Here is a 20,254-nt window from a genome sequence, read left to right as displayed (position 1 = left end):
GGGGAGGGACAGCCAGAAGAGAGCCAGAGATGAATAATAACTAATGATTAAATGCAGAGGTGAGTGAAAAGGAAACAGTAACTGCATCATGGGAAGCCCCTAGCAGCCTAGGCCTATTACAGCTTAACTAACAGAGTATTCAGGGTTACCTGATCCAGTCCCAACTGTGTGCTTTGTCACAGTTTATTTTTTTTCCATACAGAGGCGTCTAAAAGCCGAAGGCTCTGCCTATCTTTGTACATGGAAGAGGAAAGAAGTTGCACAGAGGTGTGTAAGACTGCAGCTCTGCTTCATGGTCCCAACTCTGGATAGTTACATATTGGGTGGAAATGAAAGCACTCCATTCAAAGTGGGATGGATGCTGCCTCACCTAACAACACCAGACTTTTCCCAGAAAGTTTCCCAGTTATCTGTAAAGCACATAGCTTTTTGCAGTGCAGTGATTATCAGTTTCCCTCATAAGAAGAATATTCCACGCTCTAATCAAACCCTAGTGCTAGGACCCCTTGTTGTAGGGCTGCCAACGTTAACGCGTTAATGCCGTCATCAAGATTAAAAATTTTAACGCAATCAAACCATCTGCAGCACAGAATGGACAAAACTTTGGACAAAGTGCCCGAAATGCATTGACAGAGACATTTCAGGGATTTTGAGTCATTCTGCGCTCCAAATGGATTAATTGCGTTGAAAATTTTAATAGCATTAATCGTGACAACGGCGTTTACATTGAAAGCCCTAGTTTGTTGGTTTGTTTTTATTTTGTTTTATTTTGCAAGCTGGTCGTTAGATGCCGCTCCAGCCGGCCCGCCCCTCTCCTCCTGTAAGCAGCAGGCGCACCTTGCAAACAGAAGGGCGAGCAACTTTCTTTTTTTTTTTTTGCAGATGCCATGATGCTGCCCTGGGGAACCGCCCATGTTGCCCATATCAAAAACTGCTGCCTAGGGGTATGTTCTCACCAGGAAGTCCGCATAGATGTATGGTTAGATGTGGCTGGTAGACTAAAGCACTTTGACTGGTCACAAAGATGAAAAAAAGCTACATAAATCAGTCAGCCAGTGTAAGAGCTCATTGAGGCCTGCAAAGAGTCTCAGTTAGATACAAATTATTTTACAAATTTTGATTTTTGCTTTTATTGGTTTTAGAAATTCAGATTACAAAATCATTCCTTAGTACAAACCATTACAAAAATAGTCTTAATTAGATAAAAGTAGTTGGGGTGAGTTTTTTTTGGTAAGGTTTAAGGAGAGAAGTGTCAGATTGGCACAAGCTGCTGCACCTTTGCTAATCAACTCTGCCTTGTTAAGCAGCAGCAGGGTGGTTCCTCACGGAGCACATGTGCATGCTAGCTAATATAGTTGACTCAGGAGTGAACAGCTTCCGCTGATATAATATCTGACTTTTCTGGAGTTTGACACTACTAAGGGGCGAAAACAGGCCTTATTCTGTTTTTTGCGTGAGCGAGGAAATTTCCCTGTAGATGTTCAGTAGTTTGTAGAATCCTTATTTGGTTGTATTGAGTGGAATGTAAAGGTGTTTTTTAGTATCTGCTCTAAAAACAACACTTTTAAGCTAACATGGAGTCAGCCTAAAGCGGATTGATCACTTTAGGCCTTCACTCCTCAGAGAGATAAATAAATAAATAAATAAATAGTAAGACTGAGCACACAGCTGCAGTTTGTTTTTATCACACACAACCCCAAAACCAAACCTTTCACCCTGACATGATTATGGAAGGTAGGCGGGGTGGAAGTGCTTTGCCCTCGTGACTTTTTTTTTTTTTTAATAAGTCTCATCTTTGCCTTCGGAGAGGAAAGCTCTTTCTGGCCTCTAGCCACAACAGGTTCGAAGGTCCTACATTGAGATTAAGCGGAGCTTCTTCCCAACAGTGACGTTTGTTGGACCCCCAGAAACTGTAAGATGCCTCTGTCCCGTTCGCTTTCCATGACATCCCTGACCGGGGTGCTGCCGGCCTGGGAGGAGGACGAGCTGCCTGTGGAGGACCTGCTGCTCTTCGAAGTCTCCTGGGAGGTCACCAACAAAGGTCAGTTTCATCAGAACTGTATTACTTCTATTTCCATTTTATACAGTAAAACACTGGATGTATCATTGTAGTATTTATTTCATTTGAATCAGTTAGCTCATATTAATGTGTTTGAGTCAATATATTTCAGTGTGCGTGTGTATATATTTGTTTTTTTTAAATTACTCTTGTGGCTAGAAAAACAATATACAGAATGTATAAATATCTATGAATCAAAGGAATTAAAAAAAACTTGTGAAACCATAATGAACAGTAACAAATGTGTATCTTTAAAGTATCAGTATTTCAGTTTAAACATTACTTTAATTTGTATCTCTAATACATGCCATGTGACAATTTCCTGTTTAAAAAAACCCCCTCTGTCTGTTAATATTAGTAATATTTTATGAAAGAGTCACTCTTTGCCCCTTGAAGAGCAAATATTGCACTGAGTGTGCTCCCTCTGAAGAGTTAAACATTAAGCTGATGCTCATGTAGTGTCCTAAACACAAAAAAGATAAAATGACTGAATATTGAATTGGTTTGCATGTGTACAGCAGGTGTCGTGTTACAGTACTAATTGTGGCTTTTGCCTCGAATCACTGAGAACATTTTATGCATAGTGAAGATTTCTGCTGCCTGTTTATTCACTCTTACTGGCAGTTTGGATTGAAGTTGGATATGGAAACTGCAACTTTTTTTTTTTAAAGATGTGACAATAGCACATTGTTTCATGTTGTGTTTAATTACCTTTAATTTCAAATTAATGAATCTAAAAATGTAAATATTAATTTGAACATTAAGGTTCAGAGGTTATCAGGCACTCTGCTGTTTTCTCTGGCTTTACTGTTTATATGATCCCTGCTCTCTGATGCAGCTCAGACGTCATTCTCCACTGAATGTTTTGGTGATAATATCAGTATTTGTCTTTATGCTGCCTAGTGAGACTGAAAAACATTACCACATGTGCTTTGACCCCTACAAACCAGAAATTTTGTGTCTGCTACAAATGGCACCAGTGCAATATCAGCTCCTGGTCAAAATGGGTTTGTATAAAAGATCTGTTAAAGCAATTGATGGCCCCTGACTATTTTCAGTGATTTAGTGTTTGACTAAATGACTGAACAGCTGATGATAATGTATGTAGGTATGTTTTGTGTCTTTCTTTCCATTTTTGTGTATTTTTAAATGACAATCTGGATTATGTCTCTGCACATAATAAGAGGTTATTTAACAAAAGTAAACCAAAAGCAAAAACACTGTATAGAAAAACTAGGAACATCTTTCATACTTCCATAGGAATTAGGAGACTGAAAAGCAGCCAGTTGCTGCTACTAAATGCATTTGATTAACTGATCTGGAAATGTGAACAGCTATAGAAGTAGCAGTAGTTTAATTATCATTCAGGTGTCTGTTCACCTAATGCCAATGAAGATGGAAATCAAAATTATGAGGAAGCAATTTTTGTTGCCCATCAGTCTGTAACCGGTTATAAGGCTGCTTCTTGAGCAATTTGAAATCAGTCATTCTGCAGAGAGGGCATTAGCAAGTCAGAAAGCACTCAAAACAGTTTTCAGTCTTTCAGTTGACATTCCAGCAAATTCACCCCAATGATACTCAGAAACTTAACCCTCTGGGGTTTAATTGGCCATTTTTTCAATACTTTTGATTTTACCTTGTATATTTCACATTTTTAAAACTGTTTACCTTGCCTTGTTTAAAATAATTCTTGTCAGCACTCCTTGTTTGATTTGGGGGGTTTTTCTTTTCATTTTGACGTACTGTATTACCTCTAAAATCAACACACAAATAATATGAGGTTAGGAAAAGTTACACTTCTTTTTTTTCTTTTTTTTTTAACTGCAAAAACTACAAACATGTTTGACAAATCATTTTCAGAACTTGAAAAGCAAAAGAAATTGTAAATGTAAAAGAAATTATGCACAAGTTTTGCAAACAAAGTTATATAGAAACTACTTTCCTAAAAATGTAGCAAGGCCTCAGGCGTTTTTATATAACCATTTAAAACTATTTACAGAATAATCAGGTGTTCTGCATCAAATAGTTAAAGTTCAAAATAAATAACTGGATTAAGAATTAACGTAAAAATGGCGTTGACTCCGACAGATCGCTTTTTACGTCACGTAGCTGCGCAATGAACGCAGTTTTTGTGGGTGGCAGAAAAAAGCGGCGTTCAAAGACCGGGAAAACTGCCCTTTTTTCCGCCACTCAGAAGGGGTGTTGAAGGCGCCCCCCACCCCACCCCCTTTTTTCTGACTAATTAAACGGCGATCTTTAACGCCATTTCTTAACCAGACGGGTTAGGAAAAGTGGCAAATTGTAGCACTATTGGCTTGCAACAGTTAAAAGTTTTTACCCTTTTCTTTCAAACACTGACAGTCTTTTTTTTTTTTTTTTTTTTTTTTTTCCCCCCCCTCCACAGATTACTGTAGTAATGTGTTAGGAGTCTGTGAACATACAGACTGGTTCCTATTGGACTTTTTACAAGAATTTTTAAAAGACAAGTCAAGTCAAAAGTTTGAAACCTTTTGCAGTGACTTCAGGTCTTTTCACTTGCCCTGTGTGTCACTATAGTTGGGGGAATCTACACAGTCATCCAGACCAAGGCTAAGATCACTGTGGATGAATGGGGAGACAACTACTACATGATGGGACCATACTTCGAGCACAACTTCAAGACTCAGGTGGAGAGCTGTGAGCCACCAAATCCTGCCATCAGGAAGGCCATGGATGCCCTCATCCACAACGGCTGCCAGGTGAGGGATGGGAGAGGAAAGATTATCTGTGTACCAGTTGACACACCAAAACCTACTGAGTTGACAGGCATACAATTTGCTTAACCATAAAGGGGACTAGTGGGTCTGGGGGTTCTCACCCATGAAATTAGTTATTCATCATTGTGAAATGATGAATATCACTGTCATACAGTTTGGGCTGCCCTGGATGTACGCTGTGTATGATGGGAATGATGTGATTGCTGGATGAGGATGGTCACTGAATGGTAGTTACGCAGGAGGCTCAGATGCCAAATGCGTGTTTGACCACTAGAGGGTGCACATATGCTGATGAGACAGTTGCAGATCAGACTGTCAGAATACATTTAAGGAAATAACAATTAGCATGACTTTAGTAAAAAGCTACACTAAAGCTGCAAGGCTCCTTGGAGATGTTTAAAATGATCCCTAAGTTATATTGTCTAATTTTAAGAGCAGATAGAAAATGTGTTTGTAAGAACACAACTTGGCTGTATATTGCTGTCATGCAAAAAAACAACACAATATAGTGATCACTTTATACTTCAAATGCATGCATCCAAAATTTCTCTTAGCAAAGTGGATATAACCAGAATCTTCATACCACCTACGCCCTAAGTAGGGTTAGGGTTAGGCTAACCTCAGGCTAAAACTGTTGCCATGAAACTGAATGCATATCCTGGGATAGAAGCACAGAGGCACTTAAATCTGAAAGTGTCCCTAATAAAGCTGAACTTGTTTTTAATGCAGGTTCATTTTGGTCGCTGGCTGATTGAGGGCAGCCCCTACGTAATCCTGTTTGACATAGGCTCAGCAGCCTGGAACCTGGACCGCTGGAAAGGGGACCTTTGGGACACCTGCAACATTGGTCTGCCCTTCCATGACCGAGAAGCCAATGACTCGCTCATTTTGGGCTCCCTTATTGCATGGTTCTTCAAAGAGGTGCATTATAAGTGAACCTAATTGTCTTGTTGGCTCCTATGCTGAGTTTTGGATTTATAAAAATAAATAAATCTCAATATGCATCACTGAGATGGTTGGCATAAGTAAACATGGCAGCTTTCTTTTGTGTTTTTAGTTGACAGACCACCTTGGAGACAAACCTAATGTCATCAGTCACTTCCATGAATGGCAGGCAGGTCCTGGACTTATTCTCTCTCGCTCACGCAAAATTCCAATGGCGACAGTATTCACAACACATGCCACCCTGCTGGGAAGATACCTTTGTGCTGGGAACACTGACTTTTACAACAACCTGGACAAGGTGAGAGAACAAGAGAACTGCCTTACAGCAAACAGACACATAGTAACACTGTTTGTAGTTGGCCTATAACTGTCATGGACACCAAGCCATTCCCTTCTTATGACTCTAGTTAATAATACAGGCAGGAAAATTTGTCAATGTTTTATTGTGAATCAGAGCTTGATCTTTACAGCTGATATGTTGCCTACAATGTGCATATTAGATTCATTATAAATAAATTTCAGATAGTTGAATTGGGTAGTACTTAAATCCTTTTGACCCTAATAGAAGGGGGAAAACATCAGTGTTTGTAAACATAGGGGCACTACAGTAGGCATGTTATTTATATTATCAAATCACAATAGTAATCACTTTTATATTTCATATTGCACGGCCTTTACACTACAATATGAAATGCAAAAAGTGAGCGAAGAAGAGAAGCCCACAGCATGCTGAGGCCTATTGCAGTGTACCTATGAAAACAGAACAAAAAGCAAAGTTCTTAAGAGTCTGTCTCCTGGCACCCCACGTCCATCACAAAATACGCGTGCAACTCACACTCGCGCCTCTCTGCCTACAATGACCAGCCATAAGATTTATGCTCATATTTAAAGGTTTAGCTCTTTTAGGACTACTTAGAGCATCATTAGTAATGTTGAGCTACATTTGGAGATGTCAATGCAATGTTTGTAATTGGCCACACAAGCTAAAGGTCAATGTGGAGCTAAAGGTTACTCCTTGACCGAATGGATAATTGACAGATGATTCTTAGGACCATCACTTATTCTGTCGATGGAATCTTGTTAACTGAGAGTCAGAAAATGCAGCCAATGTGGTAAAACAAAGCAGGATCATTTCCAGACTTACAAACTGTAAATGAACTTTAAAAGAGATTTTTTTTTAAATTCATTTAATTGAATAAATGAAATGCAATATTTTATTATGCTCTTGTTTATGCTCAACTATGCCTGAAATGGATAATTATACATGCTGTTATAACCAAACCTTTTTGTGGTCCCACGAGGGTAGTCGAGATCTTGCCTTGTAGGATTAATGAGGATGCGGTGAACTAAACTGGTGCAGTCTCATCCTCATTTTCCCAGTATGTTTCATGACAAACGCTCATACTCGGACACTCGTGTCCTCTCTTGCTCATTTAAACATGTATGCACGCTCGCATCCACACACAGCATAACTCTGTATTTGTTTGTGTACCTCCCTCTGTTTTGTCTTTTAGGTGTTGTATCGTTGGTGTACTTTGTTACAGAGGAAGCACGTCTGTTTGCATCTCTCTCGCCCTCTTTTTTTTTTTTTTGTCCCTTCTATTCTTCCACTTCTCCTGTCTTTTGCCTAGTCTTCACCCTCTGTCCACTCCAGCATTATATCTACAAGCGATAATATGAATAATATTTTCTTTTTTAAAATAATTGCAACAAAAACATTCAGATGAGAAAAGTAGACCCTCTGTAGGCTCCTCTTGTTACAGCAAATATATTTGGTAAAAAAAGGCATTCAGAAAAATATTCTGCTGCTCTGGGCAGGTTTAAAAAAAAAAAAAAAGCTTGATAATTAAACAGGTTTTGTAAAGTAAAATGAATGTTTTTGTTTTTTCTGTTTTTAAAAATTGTGTGTGGCAGTTTAACATTGACAAGGAGGCTGGTGAGAGGCAGATCTACCACCGATACTGCTTAGAGAGAGCAGCAGTTCACTGTGCTCACGTCTTCACGACAGTCTCTCAGATCACTGCTGTGGAGGCCAACCACATGCTGCACAGGAAACCAGGTGGAAATTTTTCACTATACTATCTCCACAAGAACGTAGTTTTACGTTGTCTATTGGTTTTCTGACGATCCATGCAACACAGTCATGCAAGAAATGTTTTTACAAATCACACTACAGTCCTGTAGATAAATACATATCATGATTGACTCATTTGTAGTGATAACTAGCAACAGTAACTTGAAGTAATCAGTTTCTGTATGATGTTCACACAGTCACACAACTGTATTCCAGGGATTGATGGCAAAAATACCTTCAAGTTTGAAATAAAATGTTGAAGCTAAACACAAAGTAATTTTGATACCGCTGTCAACGGAAAATGAATAAAACCATCTTTTCCTTTGTTGGTACAGATGTGGTCACCCCAAATGGGCTGAATGTGAAGAAGTTCTCAGCCATGCATGAGTTTCAAAACCTGCACTCCACCAACAAGGCCCAAATCCAGGAGTTTATCAGGGGACACTTCTATGGGTTTGTTGCTTTATTAAAAAGTAGTCCTGGCAGCTCTCGAAGTTTGTTGTACTTCATAAAATGAATTGAAAATTTCATTTTATTAATCTTTATTATCTCGGTAGTCACCTGGACTTCAACTTGGATAAAACCCTCATCTTCTTCATTGCTGGGCGCTATGAGTTCTCAAACAAAGGAGCAGATATTTTCCTTGAATCACTGTCCAGACTGAACTATCTGCTGCGGGTGAGGCCGTGTTTGTTTTGTGCCTTTTTGGTAGTGTTGTGTTGTACACATCTAATGGAAACCTATCGTCACCGTCTCTGCAGGTCCACCGAAACGATGTGACGGTCGTAGTTTTCTTCATCATGCCAGCGAAAACTAACAACTTCAATGTGGAGTCACTGAAGGGGCAGGCAGTACGTAAACAGCTTTGGTACGTCCTGCTTTGCTGATTATTTGTAGCAATTAAATAATTCTGTACAGTACATCCATTTTTTTTTTTTTCCATTATATACTCTAAATGTGATGAACAATACCCGGGGAGGGGGGGATCTGGAAATCTGTTGGGATTTTTCTCCCTCACTGATCACTTGGGGAGCTGCAGTTTTTGGCAAAATTGTAAATCCCACAGGTTGTAGTGCATCTGCCTCCCAATTTAGAAGAAGGCTATAAAGAACGGCACATGAATGAAATCTGAAATGGAGCCTGGGAATTGCAGGGCCTTCTAAGTTGTCTCTGCCATGTTGTTGTTGCCATGCAAAAGCAGAGGCTGTATGCCAACAGGTAATAAGGAAGAAAGTGCACTAATGAATGAGACAAAGGAGTGTTGTTAGGAGAATTTATTTTTAGGCGCTACTGATGCTCAAGTTCCCTGAACTTCTCGTGTAGCTGTTCGCCACCTGTTTGTGGTGATCACCTGCACAACATTTATTGCTTCAAGCTTGGGCTTATCGACCTTTCTGGGCAGCCACGACACATCAGACAAATCCAATCTTCACTTGTAAATAGCAGACAGTTTGAGACAGCCTGGTATTGATCTGATTTGAAACACAAACCTGATTTAACTGCAGCCTGAACAAAGTGTTTACCTCCATTAGGAAGCTGTACTGAAAGACTCGTCATTATCCAACATTGATTTAAAAAAATGTGTACTTCCTCATGAGTGGTTGCCAAGGTGGGCATGGTTCAGCAAAAATGCAACTTAGGAACTTTGCTCCTTCCCTGCTTTAACTCTTAAACTCTAAATAATAATGATTTTCTGTTACTGTTGGTGCTTCAAACTAACAACTGCAGTGGTGATAGATTTCCTTTGCTTTTAACAGGGATACAGCTCATGCTGTTAAGGAGAAATTTGGTAAAAAGCTGTATGATGCTCTGTTAAAGTAAGTATTTCTACTTGCTGAGGTATTTGATGTTGATATCAAAGTGTTGTGTAAATTTGCAGATCGATGATGATGATGTATGTATGTCTTCTTTCATTAGAGGGCAGATCCCTGATCTCAACAACATTTTGGACCGAGATGACTTCACCATTATGAAGAGAGCCATCTACGCCACACAGGTGTGCGTGCGTGTGTGCGTGCGTGTGTGCGTGAAATAATCTTTAATTCTACTTCCCCTCTTTCAAGTAACTGACTACCATTAGTCCTTATTGATGATGACTTAGAAAGATTAATATCAGTAAATTGTACCAGTGTACTGTTTCCCAAGACAAACTGTGTTCAGCTGAAATCTTTACACCTAAGGTGACACTCTTGATAAGAAAATGTTAATATCTGTAAAATGATGTGGAAATTGGGATCTTTTCAACCAGACAGAAATGACCTTTTTACTACATAAAGGGCCATGTTTATGGTTGCGCCACTATTACATTTAGGCACATACAAATTTCAGGATAACTTATTTCAACAACATTAAAGATATAACTTTCATTTTGACTCAAATGTTAAAGCTATGCTGGAATATTTTATTTTGAATTTCATATAACATAATACAATTTTATTTTTTTAAATTGTCATCTTGCTCTGTTCATTTAATTTGTGGGTCCTTTTGTAGTCTGCTGTTAACAGTGTGGATAACATCGCAGGCTGTCGCAGTATTAGCAGAGAGTGCGGCACATGCAGTTATTCAATCTTCAATTGAAGTTCATACAGCACCAAATCACAACAGTTGCTGTAAGGTAGACCCTACAATAATACATGCAGAGTAAAACCCAACAATCATATGACCCCCCTATGAGCACTTTGGCGACAGTGGGAAGGAAAAACTCCCTTTTAACAGGAAGAAACCTCCGGCAGAACCAGGCTCAGGGAGGGGCGGGGCCATCTGCTGCAACTGGTTGGGGCGAGAGAAGGAAGACATGTTATCACGATAACATATGTACACTCCCACAGTAGATAATACGGCCTCATTCTACTAGCTTACCAGCTCAATGTCCTTACTGCAGAGTGTCTTTTTGATAGTTAGATGGTGTAACTCTGGACACTTATCATTCAGAAACACAGCCAGACCCCCCCCTTGTCTTATTTCTGCTCTCCTTGGTCAGCCTGGATTAGATGCAGATAAACATGGACTGTCTTACTTTTTGGTGTTAGTGTGGTTAATTGGACGGATAAGATGCCCACTGATGCCAGGGCCACCAATTCATCCACGTTACTGTGAAGAAATCTCACATTCCACATGAGATGATGGGTCCGTATCTTCTCCTCTGGTTTCGATGCCTGATACCAGATTCCTCCTAACATCTTAGGGCAGCTCTGGACTAGAACGGAGTCCAGCTCCTGCCAAGGATGGTTCCAGATCCTGACTATATCTAGTTGATATCTCTCAACCTCTCACAAGCTCAGGCTTCAATTCCACCAGAGATGTGATGTTTTATTTCCTAATAGCCAGCCCTGGTATCTGGAGACTGGACCACCGCCCTCCTGTAGAGCCTTTGCCTTTGAACATCGCCTGTCACACAATGTACCCAATGCCTATAGCGCCTTCTAACCCTAACCTGCAGGTGGTGGACCTACTGGAGGGAAGCCAGTGTAGCTTCTTTGGGCTGCATCTGACTGGACCCCATTGCCTAAGGGCCTGGTCACCAGGCACTTTTTAAAATCACTCAGGGGTCACTTGAATTCCTCACTTTTATGTTTATCTATCCTAATCGCATACTTTAACCTCTTGGCTTGCAGAGGCACAGCCTCCCTCCAGTAACCACTCACAACATGCTGGACGACTCAGCAGATCCCATCCTGTCCAACATCAGACGTGTTGGCCTCTTCAACTCCAGGAACGACCGTGTCAAGGTAAACAAAACATTATGTCAGCCATGTCAGGTGTGATAAGATCTCTCGATCTCTCTATTGATGGAGATAGATATTAATTTTTAAAATATATATCTAAAATGTGGAGAGATCTACTGTGACTACACAGTTGGTCTTTAATCTATTAACTTGTAGTTATTAAAAACAAACAAACTGGCTTAACTTTTATGTTTTAATTTGTGCTATGCTGCCAAATAAGGACATGGGCAACTCTTATCTGTGTGTCACCCTCTCAGGTTGTTTTCCACCCGGAGTTCTTGTCCTCGACTAGTCCTCTGCTGCCAATGGACTACGAGGATTTTGTCCGTGGTTGTAACCTTGGAGTGTTCCCTTCCTACTATGAACCATGGGGCTACACACCTGGTAGACTGACCATCCTCATGTTGTAGCCAGGCATACATGTTTCTACACAAATGCTTTATACTTCCCCTGTGCATATTGTTTAGGGCTTCTGTCTTCTGTTCTCCAGGTGAGTGTACTGTAATGGGCATTCCTAGTGTGACCACCAATTTGTCAGGTTTTGGTTGCTTCATGGAGGAGCACGTGTCGGACCCTGCTGCATATGGTGTGTGAGTGCATTCACACTCATGGGTGCACAAACACTGTGAATTATGTGTGTTCATCCTTATGGATTATGTTCTTTCCCCCCTCCTCCTCTCTGTCAGGTATCTATATAGTGGACCGACGCTTCCGTTCTGCTGAGGAGTCCTGCAACCAGCTAACTCAGTTCATGTTCAGTTTCTGCCAGCAGTCTCGGCGGCAGCGTATCATCCAGCGCAACCGAACTGAGAGGCTGTCTGACCTTCTGGACTGGAGATACCTGGGACGGGTCGGTTTCTGATTCTGAAGCCCTGAATAGTTACTTGATTAAAGTCAGAACAGGACACAATCAGAGAAAACGGGAGTCTACTACTGAACTATATTCTGGTTCAGCCAATAAATAATCAATTTCATTACTGCTTTTGCCGTTTACCAGATACAGGTATACAACAGTGAACAGCAAGCTGCCAACTTTGGTTGTGCTAGGCTATTCCACTTACACAAGTCAAATATAGGGCTACCATGCTGTGGCTCCTGTGAACTGTGGTACAATGTGCCATGTATTGATCTGCTATATAGTTCACCCTCTCCTTTAACAGGATAACGTGCTGACCTCCAAGATGATTGCAAAACAAGCATACAAGATTTCATAATTGGTCCATATGTAGAACAAAGCATGCACCAACTTTAAAACTACTTTCGTCGTTACTGAAGGATGTATTCTTATGGTCAAGATTAATTAGAGGTGGTAGTTCAGACGCCCACATTGCAAATCTTTCATTGAAATGTTTGTTCAGTTCTTAATGTATTTCTGGCTTGTTTGACAGTTCTACATACATGCACGTCACCTGGCCCTTAGTAGAGCTTTCCCAGACAAGTTCAAGATGGATCCCATGGCCCCTCTGAAGGTAAGGAATCCTTTACAAGGGATTTTGATCATAGTTGTGCACAAAACTTTATGTAGAGTAAGTGTTGAGGAGAAAGTAGAGCTTTGTGAAGTGATTTAAAGAGTTTACTGTTTGTGGGGATTATGTCTGATCCCCTTTTGTGCTCAGAGGACATCCTGGCCTTTCTCGTGTGTTTGGCTGGCCTCTTTTTGCCCAAAGAGGCAGGAAATGACAAAAAAATGTTAAACAGAAAAACTTCATTTTTTTTTACATTTTTTTTATTCTTCCTTTCCCCTCAGTTCTCATGAGGCTAGGACCTTTGCTAGCTAGCTGTGATCCTGTGTTACATTTACAACCTAATTGAAAGCATGAGAAATGTACTGGCGTTACTAAATTCTGTGTGGTTCTTGTACCAAACAAGTTGATGCCATGGGATCCTAATGATCAGCGGCCCTCACATCACATGTGAGAAAGTCTGAGAGACTTGTTATGGTCCATGAAAACATCACTTGACCCTCTTCAGATTGTGGCAGGTAGATTGATTGCATTGTCGACTCTCATATTTGGTCTCTACATAAGCCTTGCTTCCATCTAGATGCTTGCTGAGGGTCATCTTGTTTTATTTATCAAGTTTAACACAATTCAGTCAGATTAAGAGAGACATACAGGAAATGTTAGTAAACATCTCAGGATCTCATGTATCACAGTCTAACTGACAAACTGCGGTATGTGAGATAGTTTGTCTAATGTTCAATACAGCAACTCCAAGGGGAACTTGCTGCGTCCATTCTTGTTGTCCTTGTACACATCCCACTTAAAATCAGACGTAAAAATCTGGCTCATGACATCGCCAGAAATACTGATTTTTGTAGTGATTGGATATGTTGGGAACAAGAGGAGTACACAGGACTGGTGGATCATTTTTTTGGAGCAGAGAAATCCTCTGCTTCTGAATGTGGGAAAAGACCAGAAAGGTGATGGATATCTAAACGAAGATGGTGGCTACACGTCCCGTGTCTATCGTAGGACAAGATGCCGCTGTGGTGCAGGAGTTGACATCCAGATACTTCTACATTAAAAGGCTGAATTGGAAGACCAACACAGAGGCTGTATACAAGAAGGGGGTGAGCATCCTCTATTTCCTAAGGGAGCTGAGATACTTCTGGAGAATTTCTGTCAGTTTCTTGTGGAGAGCGGAGTGGAGCTGGTGATGCCAACAGACTGAATAAACAGATTAGGAAGGTTAGTTCTGTGACTGGATGCAAACTGGGAGTCTGAAATACTACAACTATATACATTTTGTTGTTGTTTGTTTTCTTTTCTTGATGAAGTCAACTGCTGTAACAAGAATTTCCTAAGTATTTAAGAGTGCTTTTTAAATCCAATGTTTCTAAGCGATTATCAGATAAAAATGAGCATTTCATGGTTCTAGGCCAGCCTGCCAGCTTCCTTTTTACTTTATTAGGCTCCTCTGCTCACCTGGTAAGAGTTCACACACTAATCATAATTAACGATCTACTTCAACTTTAGATTAGTGTAGCAAAATTCACAGATCTGTTTAGGAATCACTGACTTACAGTGACTGGGCTCATTTGTCTCCACAGACGGAGGGTTTCCGGTATCCCCGGCCCTACTCGGTTCCACCCTCTCCTTCTGCCTCTATCCATTCCACGCCCCACCACAGTGATGTTGAGGATGACGATGATGAACCCTATGATGAAGATGAGGAGGCCGAGAGGGACCGGATGAATATCAAATCTCCATTTGTGCTCAATGCTGTGCCAGAGGGGAAGAAGCAGCAACCAGGAGAGTCAAGAAACTGAAATGCTCCAGAGTAGCTATGGCCTTTACAGTTGGATGGACTTGACAGACAAATGTGTGCGGTGGGGGGGGGTCACTGCCTGGTTAGCCCCACAGTCTACACCACAGTAATGACGACCCCCCCCCCCCCACATCATCACCTTTTGTTAACAATTGTTACACTTATTCTGCTGCCAGGCAATAAAGTCCACCCTGCATAACAAACTTTTTATAAAGTTTGTAGAAAGGTTAAATCTAAGTTTATCATCTGTCTTCAAATGCTAGCTCGCCAAAATAACTTTAGTCAAGCAGAGTCTGAAAAATGCTAACTGAACATTACAGTTATTTAAAATAAACTTGAGTAGAACAAAGTGTCTGTCACAGGCTTTCCATTCGTTTGTTTGTTTGCATGAAGCGATAGAGGGTTGCGCTTTAGGAGCAATTTAGAATGAGCAATGAATTTGACACTGTAGCCTTTTAATTTTAGAAGACTAATTTTCAGATTAGAGAAAGCAAAACCAAAAACGATGAGATGAGACGAGGGACTGTCAAAGTAAAACAGGAAGTATAACACAGACGTGGACTTTACACTGAACAAAGGGACCACTGAGCTAATCTGAAGGCCGAAAAGTTGAGGTTGGAAGGTCTGCAGCATTTGACTTTGCAAAAATTTGGTTACATCTGTAAACTATGCGTCTCAGTATCCACTGACTTTTTGTGATTGGACTTGTTGCACAAGTGACATTTGGAATCACTAGGATGATGCAACTACCACTTCACATAAGAAAGTGATGGGCAAAATCTAACGACTACTTATTGCCTTTTTTTTTTTTTTTTTTTTAAAGTACACAATTTTTACAGTGCACTTTGGTGTTACCACACACCTCTACACAGTAGTTTAAATATGGCAATATAAGGGAACAAGCTACATGACGTGATTTGATTCAAAAGACGCTTTGCTTCACTCTGGACTGAAATGGTTTGTATATGTTTTGAGTTTTCCAAGGTAATCTTGTGGTCTAATATTGCAAAAATTCTGATGTACTCTATTTTATTATTTATCATCACGTTTACACTTATCTTTCCTTGAATTTCCAAGTAACCTAATTTCAGTTCTGTTTAAATTCTTGATTCATATTTTTGAAATCTGGAGCTTCTTGATTTTGTTTTACAGGGATTGATTATATACCTGAAAAATAACACTGCCCATAAAAGTAGAAAATTTGCCCCAAACAGTTTCAATTAAACTCTTTTTATTAAAACATCACATTTCATATTTAGAGAATTTATATTTACAGCTTCCTTTTCCCCCACACAGAACAAATCAGAGGTTGTCTGGCAATGATACAAACATTAGAAATATTCCCTCTTCCACACTGGTAGCTCCTGGATATACACCTCATCTGCGTTTTCATCAGCTAGAAGAGAGGAACAGTAAAAGAAAGTATGGAATTGAAATTGAGCAAAAAGAAGAACAAAACACACATTTTGAACTAAATGCCACAAGATTTGAGATTTTTTTTTTTTTTTTTCTTCTATTATTGCCTTTTCACTACAATCTGAACTTTATTCGAACTGGAACAAATTAAAAAAAAAAAAAAAATTCAATCTCTTTTCTTTATTAGGGCATAAAGGCAAATTTGTGTTGCAAAAAACCTTCATAAAACTGCAATGACACAGCCATGCTGACAACTACCATAGTACCATAGTTCCCACAACTTGAACTCTAACACCTAAATCATCTGTTTTCTCACAGAGATATTAAAGGACAGTTAATCTTTTTTTTTTGTATATTTGGTCGGAGTTGCACTATGACAGTGTACAGTATATGAGTTACCCAGTCAGCTCTAGAAATATCTACCTTCTCTCAAAAACAGCTGAAGTGGCCATCATGGCATCTTGTGATGCTCAAAGCATGAAAAACATACATTTGAAAAACGTGTATATAGAACCCATAGGTCCAGATTCTGCTCTCACCTCCCTCTCTAGCTTGCTGTAGGAAATTAAGCAGAACAGTAGCAGCCTGGTCCACAGTCAGCTTCTCTGTGTTGTGACTACGAGTCTCTGACAATCAAGAAAACACAACACACAGTCCTGAAGGTGATTGCAGGTCAAGGTCCGCCATGAAAACCACTTACTGTGTATAAACATGGAAAGTTTTTTGTTTTTTTTTGTCATTCTTTTAAATAATGAAAGTTAACTCTGTGAGGTCTAAGTCACCATCAGTGTTTACCATAAGCCCTGTGCAATCAAAATGTCCCCCCCCCCCCCCCCCCCCCCCCCCCCCACACACACACACATATCCAAAACCATTTATTTTTTTCAAGAGGCTATTTTGCTTTCAAATTAGTTATGGTTATCACCAATGATGACTAAAGGTTCTTTACTTTTTTTTTAAAAAATTATTCATTTGTTATTACTTATTATACAAAGGGCAGCACGGTGGCACGGTGGTTAGCACTGTTGCCGCACAGCAAGAAGGTCCCGAGTTCAATTCCAACATCAGGCCGGGGTCTTTCTGTGTGGAGTTTGCATGTTCTCCCCGTGTTTGCGTGGGTTCTCTCCGGGTACTCCGGCTTCCTCCCACCGTCCAAAGACATGCAGCTTGTGGGGATAGGTTAATTGGATAATCCAAATTGCCACTAGGTGTGAATGTGCGAATGAATGTGAGTGTGAATGGTTGTCTGTCCCTGTGTGTTGGCCCTGCGACAGACTGGCGACCTGTCCAGGGTGTACCCTGCCTCTCGCCCTATGACAGCTGGGATAGGCTCCAGCGCCCCCCCGCGACCCTGAAAAGGACAAGCGGAAGCGAATGGATGGATGGATGGATTTGTTATTACATTTTACAGGATACTTTATTGTACCTAGGTGAAGAGTGTCGTAGACATCTCCTTCTTTTCGGTCCTCTGAGATGAACCTTCTTCCCTCTGAAAAAATGTTTTTAAAAACAACTTTATGGTTTATTTACATAACTAACTAAATAAGTAGATAAATGGTGACAGTAAATGTTTATCGTCACCCTGTTCCTATTATGTCAGTAGCTAGATACATACGGGTGCCCTTGAGGTACAGCATAGCCTGCGGGGTCCAGTTTCTTCGCTGGAATGAGCCCTTTATAGAAGAAATAGTATTTGAAGCTCAAAGCTGGAGATATTTTTATGACTTTAGAATACTGTCAGAATATGAATAATTGTTTTGGTAATCTTGTAACAAAGCAGTTCAACAGGGGAAAAAAATTAAATCAAACCAGCCGTACCTTTGGCGTGCTCCGTGACTGGGAGATAAATGTTGCCAGTAATAAAAGTGTGAGTACATACGCTATTGTGACAGTCTTCAAACCCTGTCAGCAAAAAAGAAATGATCAAATCATGTCATCAGCATCCTTCATCTTCCTCACAGACCGACTCACTCAGATATGTGCCTTTATATTCACTTGAAGAAATCTTTTAATAATTAACTCAGTAACTGTGAAGCCTCAGTGAAAAACGTGTATATGCAATATATCTGTGAATACAAAGAAAAAAGTGAACTTTTAGTGAGGACATCTCCAAAATTACTTTGATATTGCTGATTGATTCATCTTTTAGAAAGTGAGATATTAAAATGTTTAGTTAAGATAACATTTTCCTAAATGACATTTTCAAGAAAGAATGCATTTCACTTTTTTGAGGATGCAAAAAGCCCAGATATTTTAAAAAAAAATTTCCAATGAAACCTGTTTTAAAAGAAAAATAAATAAATTCCTTCCACCAAAATACTGCAAACGTTTCATGCCTTCCACCTACCTTCATGGTATCACAGGTCCTGTAAGCCTGGCGCCTGCAGAGACGATGAGAGAGTAGAAGGTTCAGGGTAGCTGCTGGTGGTGTTTCCTCTGCCTCTACTTATATCCTCTGTGAACCTTCTATGCTCTGTCAAGATGCTGCCAGCAATAGGTCATGCAAGTTTGATGGAAAGGGGGCGGTTAGGAGAGTGAATGAATTGTGCCACTAATCGATCCAGTTCCTTTCACAGACAGCTGAAGTCTGTTGTAAAATACCTGTGAATTGAATCAAGCTTCTCTAAACACTTCCTGCTCCCCAGGGTGGTTTTTCAAAATTAGTCGGAGCTGCAGGCCATTAATATGAAATGTGGAGCACCCTGGATGTTCATAACAACAGCAATATTCTCCTCTGTGGTAATTTTTAATGTTTGCACCTTGCTTACTGGAGCAGTATACGGAGAGATGTGAGTTCATTTAATGAATCAAAAGGCAACATATCCACTAATGAAAGGAACAGTCCACAGCCTACAGGAGTGAATGAGTGATGTTCACTGTCAGTAATAGAAGAATATCACTAACTGCCCTATTTCCCACATTGTAGCTGGTTACTCAAAGATGCCACCAAGCATTTGTGTGCATTTTTTAATACGGTTACACTCATGGGGTGGCTGTAGCTCAGCAGGTCATCTGCTGATCAGAAGGATGGTGGTTAAATCCATAAGAATGGTTGGGCCGAGAACTGCAGGAGGTGAGATTTAGCTGTGGCGGTGATGTGAACGAGGAGGGACTCAAGGAGTTGGGTCACTGCTGCTGCTGCTGCAACGTGGGAAGGCTTGTCCACTGCTACTGTGATGTGGAAAGGATTTCCTGCTGCTACTGCTGCGAGGTGGAGGAATTGGGAATGTGGAGGTGATGAACAGGGCTTGGAGCGTCTCCTTAGCCTGGGTCAGAGAATGGGCAAACTCCAAAGCCACAGAGAGTTGGTGCAGGTGATGATTTTCCCAGAAAATGGGCCCTGGATGACTCATCTTTCAGTGGGATATCAGCAGAGTTAAGGATGATACTGCAAAAACTCAATACTAACACACCTCAATCTGTTAGGATCAACACCATCACATGTTTATCCATCCTTTATCTACAACACTGGCTCCCCTCAGGGCTGAGTCCTCAGCTCATTTCTCTAAACCCTGCTCACACATGACTGCAAAGCCAATTTCAGCAATAACCTCATAGTGAAGTTTGCAGATGACACAGCAGTGGTGTGGTCGGCTCCTCAAGTCAGTGAGACTCACAAACAGCTTCTTCCTCTGGTCCATTCAGATCGTCAACAACACTACCCCACCCACCTCACCAATCTGAGCCATGGTTTGAGTAGCCCCCATCACTCAGGCCAATCACACACAGGCCACTCTATTCGGTCTTCTCTTTGCACCACTTCCAAGCATTTTGCATCTTGTTTTGTAATGTGGGCCTATTCTCTCTCTCATTTTTGGATACATTCTCTTGTTTTGTATACTTTATATCCCACTTGATTGTATTTATTTCTCCTGTTTTATATTTCTTCCTGCTGTCTACTATTTCTTTTTTGTTTCAGCACAGTTGGTGTGGACACCCAGAATTTCATTGTACATGTACAACAACAATAAAGGGCTATTCTTTTCTTTTGTTCCTTGTTTGTCCTTGT

At 40.4% G+C, this 20,254-nt stretch overlaps 2 protein-coding genes across 4 annotated transcripts; one reads left to right on the top strand and one right to left on the bottom strand.

The window, feature by feature from the left end:
* The first annotated feature begins 1,168 nt into the window (after positions 1-1,168).
* Positions 1,169-15,178, top strand: gys2 (glycogen synthase 2). 2 transcript variants are annotated; one of them, XR_003269760.1, is made up of 17 exons: positions 1,169-2,041; positions 4,616-4,797; positions 5,545-5,736; positions 5,873-6,058; positions 7,675-7,819; positions 8,170-8,287; positions 8,392-8,512; positions 8,596-8,702; positions 9,592-9,651; positions 9,752-9,830; positions 11,449-11,562; positions 11,817-11,943; positions 12,050-12,145; positions 12,246-12,409; positions 12,948-13,028; positions 14,034-14,131; positions 14,612-14,674. XR_003269760.1 is itself a non-coding variant. In XM_026142474.1 (16 exons), the coding sequence occupies exons 1-16, from the start codon at positions 1,918-1,920 to the stop codon at positions 14,828-14,830; spliced, it is 2,115 nt and encodes a 704-aa protein (XP_025998259.1). In that variant the 5' UTR covers positions 1,175-1,917; the 3' UTR covers positions 14,831-15,178. The 2 variants fall into 2 exon arrangements, 1 of the variants encoding a protein (XP_025998259.1); XM_026142474.1 differs by lacking the exon at positions 14,034-14,131 and having other exon boundaries at positions 1,175-2,041; positions 14,612-15,178.
* Positions 15,179-15,632: 454 nt separating this feature from the next.
* On the bottom strand, positions 15,633-20,045 carry spx (spexin hormone). 2 transcript variants are annotated; one of them, XM_026142476.1, is made up of 6 exons: positions 18,593-20,045; positions 18,064-18,147; positions 17,861-17,918; positions 17,672-17,734; positions 16,785-16,871; positions 15,633-16,225 (listed from the first exon to the last, which is right to left on the bottom strand). In XM_026142476.1, exons 1-6 carry the CDS (start codon positions 18,596-18,598, stop codon positions 16,161-16,163), a joined length of 363 nt encoding a protein of 120 aa, XP_025998261.1. In that variant the 5' UTR covers positions 18,599-20,045; the 3' UTR covers positions 15,633-16,160. The 2 variants fall into 2 exon arrangements, with proteins under 2 accessions (XP_025998261.1, XP_025998260.1); XM_026142475.1 differs by lacking the exon at positions 15,633-16,225 and having other exon boundaries at positions 16,411-16,871.
* Between the last annotated feature and the right edge of the window lie 209 nt (positions 20,046-20,254).

Source organism: Astatotilapia calliptera, chromosome 15 (assembly GCF_900246225.1).
Source record: "Astatotilapia calliptera chromosome 15, fAstCal1.2, whole genome shotgun sequence".
NCBI classification, from domain to species: Eukaryota; Metazoa; Chordata; class Actinopteri; order Cichliformes; family Cichlidae; genus Astatotilapia; species Astatotilapia calliptera.
This window is presented reverse-complemented; position numbering and strand designations above follow the sequence as displayed.